We start from the raw sequence: 11367 nt of genomic DNA, 5'->3' as shown, positions 1-11367 counted from the left end.
AAAATTTGCATCTAAACGCGCCCTCAGCTGTGCTCCTGACCACTGACCTCAAAGTACATGGTTTTGAGAGCTTTTGAGTTCTGGGCAGCGTATCCGGATTTGCTTGCCCTGTTATCGTAAAGGTCTCTTCAGATAGTGGCCGGCCAGCAGACCAGCATTTTCCAACAAGCCATGCAAGTGTTCCTACAGCTGCAGAGCTGATTCACAGAGCAGAGAAAGGGATCACAAAAAGATTTTGCACAGAATCAGATATTTTAAAGCAAGTATTAAAGCAATCTGCAACGTGACAAACACTGTCCAAGGGACTTCTATTGGTAACAGAGGGGTTTGGTACAATGGAAATTACACGACAATCTCCTGTTGCCACAAAAGATACATGTACATGATTTCAGAAGATCCCATACAAAGAGACCGAGGGAAAAATGGTGCTTTCATGCCCACCTCAACTCTCATGAAAGGAAAAGGGAAAGGGAAAGGGAAAGGTGGGAAACACTTGGGACATATATATATTTACACAATGGTGGAGATGGGGATGATGCCTGGACAATGGTACATCTTCAAAAGAATATACTACCTACCTTCTTTCTTTCCTTTTTTAAGAAAAATAACAAAAATAACAACAATGCACTATCTACCCGCCTGGTGAGCAAGCTTCAATAAATGAACAGAATGGTACACTTCCCTACACAAGTCTTCTAACAGTGTGTGTGTGACTCTAATAAGCCCATCATCGTATTCATATACCGCAAGGAGATTGCTGATGGTTGAGATTGATGGGCCTCCTTGCAATGGTCTTTAAGAGTTAAGATGCTTTGGAACGAGGTATGGGCCGCCATCACGTAGATTTTTCCCTTATTTTTGCAACCATCATGTGCCTTGAATTTACATGATAATCCATCTTGCAATATCAGTACCAAAATGCCTCTCCTTGATTAACCCACTGCACAAAATCCTTAGATAACCCCTGATCCTGGATCTCAGCAGCTTGATCATCCTGAAAGATCCAAATGAAATGATTGGTTTATTTGTTGGGTGAATGGTTCCCCAGACCCCGCACAGAGCGGGAGCTCTCTGCACTGGGTACGCCCTTTTTATTTGTTGGGTGAATGGAAAGCAATTGTAGTCTGCCAGTGATAGTCATACAAGCCAAAGTTTCAAACACAAAAAAAGAGGGAGGGAGGGGGGTCTATTTCAAGAGAAAAAGTATGGGGGTTCTCAATTCCATGCAAACCAAAAGTGAAGACAGTCATGCTGATTTTAGCAACCTGTTAATGTTATGCTTACACTTAGTCAGCAGAGCAAGTTACAGAGTTATATATTATATAAAAAAAAAGAATGGAACCAGAACCAAGTAGTTGATAGTACAGCCTTATTCAGGAAATTAGGCCCAAGTGGCTTGTAAACCATAATTGCAGTAAAAAGGAATGGGCATGAAAGTCATAAAATATAACAGACAAAATGGCAGGTCAGAGAAGAGCTCAAATATGGTGGCTATTCTAGGATTGGGTCCAACAAAAGGTTTTGTAAACTGTGGTTAAAGTACGGAAACTGGGCATGAAGTAGAAGTCATAACAAAAAGTAGGATTGTTGATTGCACTAACCGTTGTCCCAGAGCTTACATCATGAACACCATTATCAGTTGAAATATTCACATCAGGAGTGCTTATGGCTTTTGACCTGTTTAAGCATAATGAACAGCATGAAAATTTATGAGGTTAGAAACATTCATCTATATCGATTATAAATGGGTGATGTTCGCCAGCAGTTCCATGTACACTAGAATGGGGTATCAGAATACATGGCATTGGCAAGAACTGCTCTTTTTATTTTTCTAAACTTGGATAATCGTGAAGTATTACAGAAATATCAGGTTTCATCTCCAGGTAAACAGTTGAGAGGTACCAATCTTTAGCAATCCTTGGAGCTTGACTGATTTGGAAATATCACTATGGTTGTGTGGTCAATGGTGCAATACCAACTTTGGTGTGATGTGGAGACTACTGGTCTTACAAAGCTTGCTGCTGATGTCAATCCTTTTCTGTAGTTCTGTGGAGCGATTGTAATCCATGTGCGTGCTTTCGTAGTTGTTTGTGTGTGTTGGAGTGAATGTTCTTCTTGAACTGTTTCCTAGTTAAATGCAATGATGCTCAGGTCTCCTGATAATCCACTTAGACAAGCTATGCAGAGTTTTCCTTTTTTTCTGAGAGGTGTCAAGGAGTTAATAAAAAATGAAACTAATTACTTCTCGCTGCCATTTCTGTGTATACCATACCATGCACAAAAAACAGGTGGCCTGATGCACTAAAGATACATGATAGACCAAAAAAGGGAAAGGACAGTATGAATAACCTTTCATTGTCTGAAGCCGAAAGCCAGTCAAGATCCAGGAAATTTGAATCACCAGAACCATTGCAGTAGTCTAGTTCGCAGCTTATATGCTTAATGTGAGACACTGTCGGAGTATACCTGAGTATTTTTCAAGAGAATGGAGAATTAACAACTTATGTGTCAGTGTCAGATACTAATTTCTCAAAAGTATACTTTAGGATAATGACTCTGCTACCAAAAGAAGAACAGAAAAGATGGGGTTAGAGAATCCAGATAGCATAAGCCAAACCTTGACTTTGACATGGAATTGACGGAGGCTGAAGACATCCCATGCACTGAATCAGAACTCCAGTTTGGATGTTGTCCTTCATTTTTTGAACCAGTAAATGCTGGGTTTAAAATTCCATTTGGGCCATTACTGGACATTGATGGTTTGCTTTTATTAAGAATGCTGCCATCTGATCTTGCCCTCTTCATCAATTTACTGACAAAAATGTATAATCTCAGATAATTAATAAGATAGATTGTGTAGATTTGCACAATACATGTGTCGATAAAATCTGGATTATTTCATGCTTAAAATAAGTGGTTGAGAAACACTACACAGCCTTGCTACCCCTACGAAGAACGTGACAATAGATAAATAATTCAAGTGTCCTTGCTACCCTATGAAGGTAAAGAAGTGAATAACACAACTTCTCCATCTGAACTTTCAAAGGACTGGTTAAACCAGAACAAATGGATCAGATATTGCTGCACAACTCTTTGGGCTCTCGGTTAAAGACTGCTAATCAATTTTTGGTTCCACGATCACTTAGGCCAGTCTCAGTGGGGGTTTCATCTCCCAGTTTCCAACACACCCATATTTTGGAAAAAGTGCAGAAGAGTTTCATCCCCATGAAACTCTCTCTACTCCCATGAAACTTTTATCTTCTCTCTCTTCATCAAGACAGTGTCATGTCAGCATATTTAATGCCCATGAAACTCTATGAAATCCCCATTGAGACTGGCCTTATATTGTGTAAATTTAACATGCTATTAATAAGAGAGACAATAAATATAGATACTTCATAGTCACGCCACCTTTAGTGATATTTCTGTTATTGCTCGAATTCATAGAGACGAACATATTATTCTTTTTTTAGGAGCATGTCATGTGTACATACTTAACCCTGTAACTGTAAGTTCAAGCATAGCTATATATTGCTAGCTTACCTTGTCTCGTCATCAAGTACATGCTCATCACCAGATTCTGGCTCCCAAAGTGCAGGTTTTCCCACCTGCGGTTGGAAGTATCCTAAAAATCTGAAATTTAAATACATAGGAAAAATAAGTGACAGAAACTTAGTCCCTACTCAGTATTTTCCAATTGAAACTTCAAAATATATAAGAAGATTGCTCATATCTTAATCACACATACAAGTTTATCGCTGCTTGTTTGTAGGCATCCATATAGGCATTACTATAGTACCGTTGCAGTGTCCTAAAGAACTCTTGAGATTGGATGGCAAACTTCAAGTGCCCTCTTTTTGCAGAGAATATCTACACATGAAACCACAAGACAAGTTCATTAGAGAAGTGTGCAAGAATAATCCAACATGAAAAGAATGTTGAATGCCATGAAAGTTATTTGACTTGCCAAAGTCATCAGAGAAGTGTGCAAGAACAACCCAACATGAAAAGAATGTTGAATGCCATGAAAGTTATTTGACTTGCCAAAATGTCAACAAAAATATCATTCAATTAACTAGCTAGCAGTCACCTTATCAGTACAACTGTGCGAGAACTCAACAATTGAATAATCTTTTAGTTTGATTGACATATTGATGTAAGGTTACAATTAAGATATCTTTCACTTCTGATTCATGTGTTGTAGTCCACTCTGCACAGTAGTTATACGTTATTAAGCTCCCCAGATCAGCAAGTAATGTAGAATCCACAGAATGAGCACAAACTAATTCTGTTTCACTTCATAATTGAAGTGACAACTGACAAGTGCTAGTTTAGTCCACTGATCAATCTAGGTGGCACCCTGTCACCCTATTTAGACAGAGCAACAGCACACTTTTCCCTTTAATTTACAGATCACAGATATCACATGTATATTCTATAGAGAAGAAAATCAATGAACCTCTCCTCATTCTGTACGTGGAATGGAAACATCGTTACAAATGGATTCCAACTTTTCCTATAACTTAAAGAAAAATTTATCCACGGCAGATAGATAGGATGATAAAATACAGAAACATATTAACATAATGCCAAGGTAGTAGGATAAAAATGCAATTTCAAAAATAAGTGTCAGCTTGATTGAGTAAAATATACAGACGAAATAATAAGACGAGTAATTCTGTAAAAAAGTAGCTGCATCACACTAACCTATATGATAAAATATTGAGAAAAGTAAATAGCGTAGCAATGGACTCACAAATAATAATTGATATGAAGAAAAGCAATTCGCTCGTAGTTGATAAACTGTATGATTAATTGCAATACTATTGATACCACTGTATGATTAAGTGTAACACTAGATACTAAAATAAGTGGCCTTAGTCTCAAAATAATAACTGAGCCTATATACTTGTTGAACTTTTTTAGAGCCATTAATCAGCACACTTGATTGATGATAGCCTATTTTAAAATTCCATATCATAATCTGTGGATATCAAGTACAAAATAGTTCTCAAATTTAACTTCCATAACTCCAACTAGCTTCATGTTTTTATTTCACTTTTCAGAATAAATGCTAGTCTTTATGCCACTCATCCTGGAATAATAAGTTCAATTTGAAACGCAAACACTTAAAACAGACCAGAGGCAAAGCTAATCGAGGAAACTTGGATGAGTTCTGAAATAATGTAATAGCATATGCAATGCAACCATCCTTATTTCAACACACAAGCATATTGTGGAAGGAATAAAGAACCTACAGTTTTCTGACAGATAGAACAATAAAGCAACATTCAATGCAGTACCTTATTGTGCGCAGCAGAACCACCATACTGTAAAGCAAGTGTGTCACCCATCCGTTCATAAAAATGCATCAAATGTCGAGACAAAGGGGAGTCTAAATGAACTTCTGGAGATTCTACAGAACCAAGTTCATGTAACTGGTGTCCTAGAGCAGCTAAGCCATAGGCATATTGAGCAACATTTGTGCGGTCCAAACAATCTATACAGTTTGTACGTAGGACACCTTTTTGAAATTTTGGAGGCTTTATTTGGGTAGATCCATTGACCTCAGATTTATCTTCTGCAATTCCATTGCCAGGATCAGAACTGCCACAGGTATCTTCTTGGGAAATGTCATCAAGATCATCAACATAGTCTGCATTGCCGCAATTGTTGTTGACATCACACACGTGAGGACCAAAACCATTTTTCCTACATACAAAACATAAAACCAAAAATAAGAAAGCGTCAAGCCATTCAAGAATCAAGAGGTACATGAAAATAGGAATTCAAATTGAATAGCAGAGAAACCAGTATACTTACAATGTAGGGCTTAAGTTAAGGGAGTTCTCTGCCATTTGAGCTGGGGAAACTTGACAATAAAAGAATTCTGTCAAGTTCAGAGCTTCAAACGCCACTTTCAAAAGCACTTGAAGGGCATTTGTACTTTTGCTGAAATACATTTTTTTCTTCAGTTATGTACACCAGAAGAATCAAACAGAACATAAGTTTGAGGCACATAACACAAGAATTAATACCTTTGAGAGTTCTTATGAAGATCCCAATGTAAAAATCTCAAATGGTCTTCGCCTGGTAGACCGCTATTAATAATCTTTATTGCTCTGTCAAATTCCCGACGAAGTATAATTTCTCGTGGTCTCTTCTCACGTGTCTTTCAAGAATAACACAAAGTAAATTGCAAATGTGTGATTCTTAAAGTATGACTTATATGAAAAAGATCTATCAGAAGCAATGGCAGCATCATAACAGTGTGCTCACCTTAATCAAGTTTAAGATGATGATAGGATTTCCATGTCTCTTCCTAAGATTTTCAAAATGAAGCCTGGTAGCCTCATAATTTTTGTCCTTTTCATGCACTGCAAGAAAAAAAAAAACCAAATGTTTGAATAGTATTTTACGCATTGAATAAGGATTCCAATGCTTACATATTTTTTGTCCTTTTCATGCACTGCAAGAAAAAAACATCAAATTTTTAATAGGCATTGAATAAGGATTTCAATGCTTACATATGATATCAGGCTTAAGATTCAGCTTTGATGTCTCCTGGGACCAGAATAGTGGAATTGAACCCCTGTTCTGCACAACAGAGCTTATTTGGCACGGTCCAAGCATGTCTTCATAAACAATTTGCTCAGTCTCAACATCATTTGCTACTCTGCCCTCCTCATTCACACCCCTCTTTAGATACCTGTACGACAATATCAGAAAAAGAAAAATGCAGCATATCAATCCTAACCACACAAAAATTGATAGAAAGGAGTATACATTACTAAGAGTTTGCAAAGTGTGAACCTGGTGCCAGCATAATGCCTCGAGCGTCTAGCAATGAGCGTCAGCATAATATCCTTCCCACATATCGCAAGTTTATCCTTGATATAAATGAAATAAGAATATTATTCTAAATCATTATATGAATAAACAGAAGTAGTGAATTCCAAGAGCAACATAGAAGTTAGATGGCAAATTGGCAAGTAAGCTCAAGCTTCTAAGTATACTACAGAAAAGGATATTATGTTAGATTTTTTTCAGATTAAGTCATTTTGTCAAAGAAAGAAGCAGCATAAGTAGTTACCTTTACATAGTGCAAAATAAATCAGGAACGTATTCATAACTTGCTAGTCCATTAATATTCGACAGTCTTATCATTTTCATAATATTTCATCATGATTTTACACATTATAGACTGAAAAACACAACTATTCCTATGACAAAAAGAAAAAGGAGAAAAGGATTCTTACTTGTCTAGCACAAGCAAATAGAACATAAATTTTAACTTAGTAAAGAGCAAAGCAGGCGAAGATAATGAACATGGTGTAAAAAGAAAGGAGTAGGAATGTAGGATACATCTTTTTGGATGCTATCTATCATATTTCACAAATCCTATTAAACGATATAACAGGACAAAAGGGTACAAGTTTCATATGTACCTGCTTAAAAAAACCATAGACTAATGCAACAGTCCAGAGTGTAGTTTTCAGAATGTCACGAATCCCTCGAGTTAGGAACTCATTCCAGACAAACATTGTGTCATATAGTTCCCACCCTTCTTGTGGATCACTAAAGTTCTTCTGGAGACTTCTCATTATTTGATATGAGTGGCTAAAAAAGAAGTCTTTTCTAAGATCAATTGTCTGCAAGAGCTTCTTGTACCTGCATGATTAGTGAAGCTTGGCTTATGATGAGCATACAGTGGTGCAACTGTTTGCCATGTAACTGCACTAGCTATGCTCCTGAATCTTTCTAAGAAAAAAGATAGAATATTTTTTTTATTAAACAGTTAGAAAATATCCAATCTAACTATCAAGTGTATGATAATATGAAGGATAGTATGTTAACAATATAAACATGGTGTGCAGTCATGCAGCACCTGTTCTCGTCCTTGGAGTTAATTAACTTTGGCCTCGTCTTGGAATTTGATAACTCAATCATCGCAGTCTTAGTAACTTGGTACACCGGATGACCAAATATATCCCCAATCTTTCTCTGCTCAGTAATAATTAACATGTAATAGGGCCCAAGGAACTTAATGAAACCTGTAAAGAAAACATATTGTTGATGCATATTTACAGGAAATATCTTACCGACATTGCATCAAATTATGATCAGAGTAAGATGGGATAGCTTACCAATGATTCCAAAACAGTTGGTGACAAATTTGACTCCACCAGTAGACCTGTGTTCTTCATCCAGATCTTTTAGAAGATCAAGGTAGTCACTCTCTGAGTGTATAGTAGAATTCTCATCTACATTGAGCTCTGATGGTTCCATTCTATCAATCTTGAGCAATCTCCATATTGTCTTGTTAGTGTTAGTTCCAAGAATATAAAATTTCTGCCAAAAACATCCATCATTAAATTATGATAAAAACAAATAATCATAGGAACTAGGTACTAAATGTCACTTTCACCCTTCAGTAAATGTCGATTGCTACAGTTAAGGATCAAGATTCAGGTGGCACCAATAGCCACAAATAATTCAGGTGGTGCGATATGTATTGGGTCACAGTTCACCATTAAAACCATCATGAGAAGGTTACACGAACCAGACCCACTATTTCTCACCTATCCTAGCAAAAAATAAACATCAAAATCAAGCTCGCTCACTGCCTTCCTCTGTTCTAAATCTCCATTTTCCATCTTCCACAAATCTATAATTTCACTCATAACCCATCATTGTCCCAAAACCTCAGTTTAAGAAAAGCTCCAATCTATTCAAGTAGCCTTTCATGTCGGCAATATCCTGTCAGATCCTCTTCGATGTGACTAACAGAAATTCGTATTTGCTTTATCGCAATCAACAGACTGTTGCATGAGGTTCTTGAATTCTCTACATTCTCACAGATGGAACGGTCAAAGGATGCCATTCTCCATTTTTTTCACTTTTTAAGACTTACAAAAATTCCCATATCCGACATGCATATACCAATCCAACTTCTAAATTCTAGTCCACAAACACAAGCAAGAAATGAAAAACAGTAAGGCTTAGCCTTTGCACGTGAGTTTGCAAACACATTTTCTATAAGGCTTCTATGTACAGAATGCACCCGGATAGAGAGAGCTTCATCAATTACCAGCAAAACAAGAAATGCGTCGCCAAGATAAAATCAACCGAGCACTGTGTAACCAATCATCCAAAAAATAGTGGGATGAAGCACAGGCTAGTTTTAACTTGATGTCACACCCTGGTTTTAACTGATAACTTGAATGAGCACACAAAGGTTTTCTTTCCGTGATTAAAATCCCAACAAATGAACATGAGCAGGGCTAGAAAAGCACACTTATTTCCTAACCAAAACTATATAGAAAAAAGCATCATAACTAACAAAATAAGGCAGGATTCGATATCTCGCGCATAGAACGCAACAATACTAGCAGCTAAGAGCTCCTGAAAATCAAGTGTGATAATCATTTTCTCCACAGGCATATTCAAATCGCATGCATGCAGATGCCATGAATGGACAAGGATTCGTAATTCATAAATCCCCGATGCTGCATGGAATGATCCAAGCACGTAGAGCGCATGCTCTGTCCCGAGCTAAACGACGCCTAGAGCTCAACCGTCTCCGTCGCTATACAATCAAGACCGAATCACAAAGCAGCAGCAGGAGCGGCATCATGAACAAAACAACATAATTTTACCCAGCAACAAGAGACAAACAGCAACACCCGCTCGACGCAGCGGCGCATTGTGATCCGGGGCGCGAGGAGCTCACCGACTCGGCCTCGTAGAGCTCGAAGCTCTGGAGGCAGCTGTCCGGCTCCGCCATGGCCGGCAGAATCCCCGGCGCGTGCAGCCCGGCTCAATCTCGCATCCGCCAAAGCGGCAGATCACAGCCCCGCAGCCGCCACCGCCGCCCGCCGGAACCCTAAGTCCGCGCCGCCCGGCTGCTTGAGGTAGAGCATTCCCCGCGCGAACCACGGCCGCGGCGCCGCCCGCGAATCAGAGCCCGGACCGGCCCAAGGCTCGCGGCGAACGGTCGCGAATCCGGGGGCGGGATTCGTGGAGCGAGCTCGGACGCCGATCGCGAGCGGCGGAAATGGGGAAATTTCTGGGCGACGAGGAGGAGGAGGCCGCTGGCGAGGCCGTGAATGATGAGGGAGATTGGTTGATTTCGCTTTCTTTTTTCCCCCCCGTGTGTTGCGAAATCCGTGAGGCGTGGAGGCTGTCCGCTGTCCTGGGGAGGAGGGAGGAGGGAGGAGGGCGAGCTGTCCTCAGTGAGAGGGAATATATTGGGATCTGTTTTGCTTGTTTTTTTTAGTATTTTCCGTCGTTGTTTCTATTTGCGTTTTTGTGTTCTTGGAGGTATTTATGTCCGTTCTCTGTTTGAGTTTCCATTTGTATAGTGCTCCTGCGCCACCATACTGTCGTGTCCAGGTTTTTTTTCTTCTTCTTCATTGGATTTTCTCAGTTCTTCCGTATTTATTTATGTGTTGTGTGTGAACAAAATGATGGCAGATGGGTGATTGAGGCGACTCGACAGCTGATCACTGTAGCAATTCTATCGTCTAAAAATGACAGGGTATAAGTTCCCATTTCTGCATCTACAGTTGCATATGACGTTTCATGATTTTGATATGTTATTATTAGTATTTGTTCCTGAAACACTGACTTTTTTAGTTGAAACATATACTCACTTTGTCAAAACTGCGATCGTCGGGTAAACAAATGGCTAAAATTAGTTGTCACACATTCCGTGGTCGCCATGAGTAGTATATGCGTAATTAAAGAATTAAAAATACTACTGCTTTATTAGCTCCTGATGCTGGTGGTGCCAACTGCTGAGCATATTCTAGAATCCAGATGGGCATTTGGTGCCGGGAAACCCGCCAGCTAACGCTGCAGCTGCCTCCGCCACCCGCTCTGCGCGAGCGCGACACGTCCGAACCAGCCAGCCGGCGAAGCGAAAACCGCCGGTCCCGGCTACACCCAGCCAGGTTCCTTTCTCCGAGCCGTGAGGCAACGCACAAGAGGCAGCGTATGGGGCACAACATCAACCTGCATACTGACCGAATCGAATCTGGCCGCCGGTAGCGCTTGTCTGTACGCCACAGCGCGAGTAGACTTCCGCCATCCTGATGCAGGAAGCCCGCGACGCGACCGCCGCCGGTGACCCGCGACCGGTCTGCGCGAACCCGTCCTGCTGAACGATTCCGATTCCGTCTGACGAGGCGAATTCTGCTGCGCCGGCCGAGGGGCGATCCCGAGGGTGGCGCGTTTCCGGTCGTCGTCGTGCCGCGTGCGCATGTGCTGCGCGCGCCCCGCGAACACGACGAGAGGGTCGGCCTCGGGTCGGTTAGCTCGGGAGGCGGGCGCGGCAGGTGCTGGGCTGCTGGTGGCGCGCGCTGG

At 40.3% G+C, this 11367-nt stretch overlaps 1 protein-coding gene across 1 annotated transcript; it reads right to left on the bottom strand.

The window, feature by feature from the left end:
• Positions 1-284: 284 nt before the first annotated feature.
• On the bottom strand, positions 285-10227 carry LOC136519828 (phosphoinositide phosphatase SAC3-like). Its single transcript, XM_066513208.1, has 16 exons — positions 9734-10227; positions 8148-8352; positions 7889-8054; positions 7449-7671; positions 6814-6890; positions 6528-6709; positions 6280-6377; positions 6039-6172; positions 5824-5952; positions 5304-5712; positions 3749-3870; positions 3544-3633; positions 2618-2812; positions 2350-2466; positions 1602-1677; positions 285-994 (listed from the first exon to the last, which is right to left on the bottom strand). Exons 1-16 carry the CDS (start codon positions 9785-9787, stop codon positions 908-910), a joined length of 2364 nt encoding a protein of 787 aa, XP_066369305.1. The 5' UTR covers positions 9788-10227; the 3' UTR covers positions 285-907.
• Between the last annotated feature and the right edge of the window lie 1140 nt (positions 10228-11367).

Source organism: Miscanthus floridulus, chromosome 18 (genome assembly GCF_019320115.1).
Source record: "Miscanthus floridulus cultivar M001 chromosome 18, ASM1932011v1, whole genome shotgun sequence".
NCBI lineage: Eukaryota > Viridiplantae > Streptophyta > Magnoliopsida > Poales > Poaceae > Miscanthus > Miscanthus floridulus.
The sequence above is the reverse complement of the archived record's forward strand: the minus strand, read 5'-3'. Positions and strand labels throughout refer to the sequence as shown.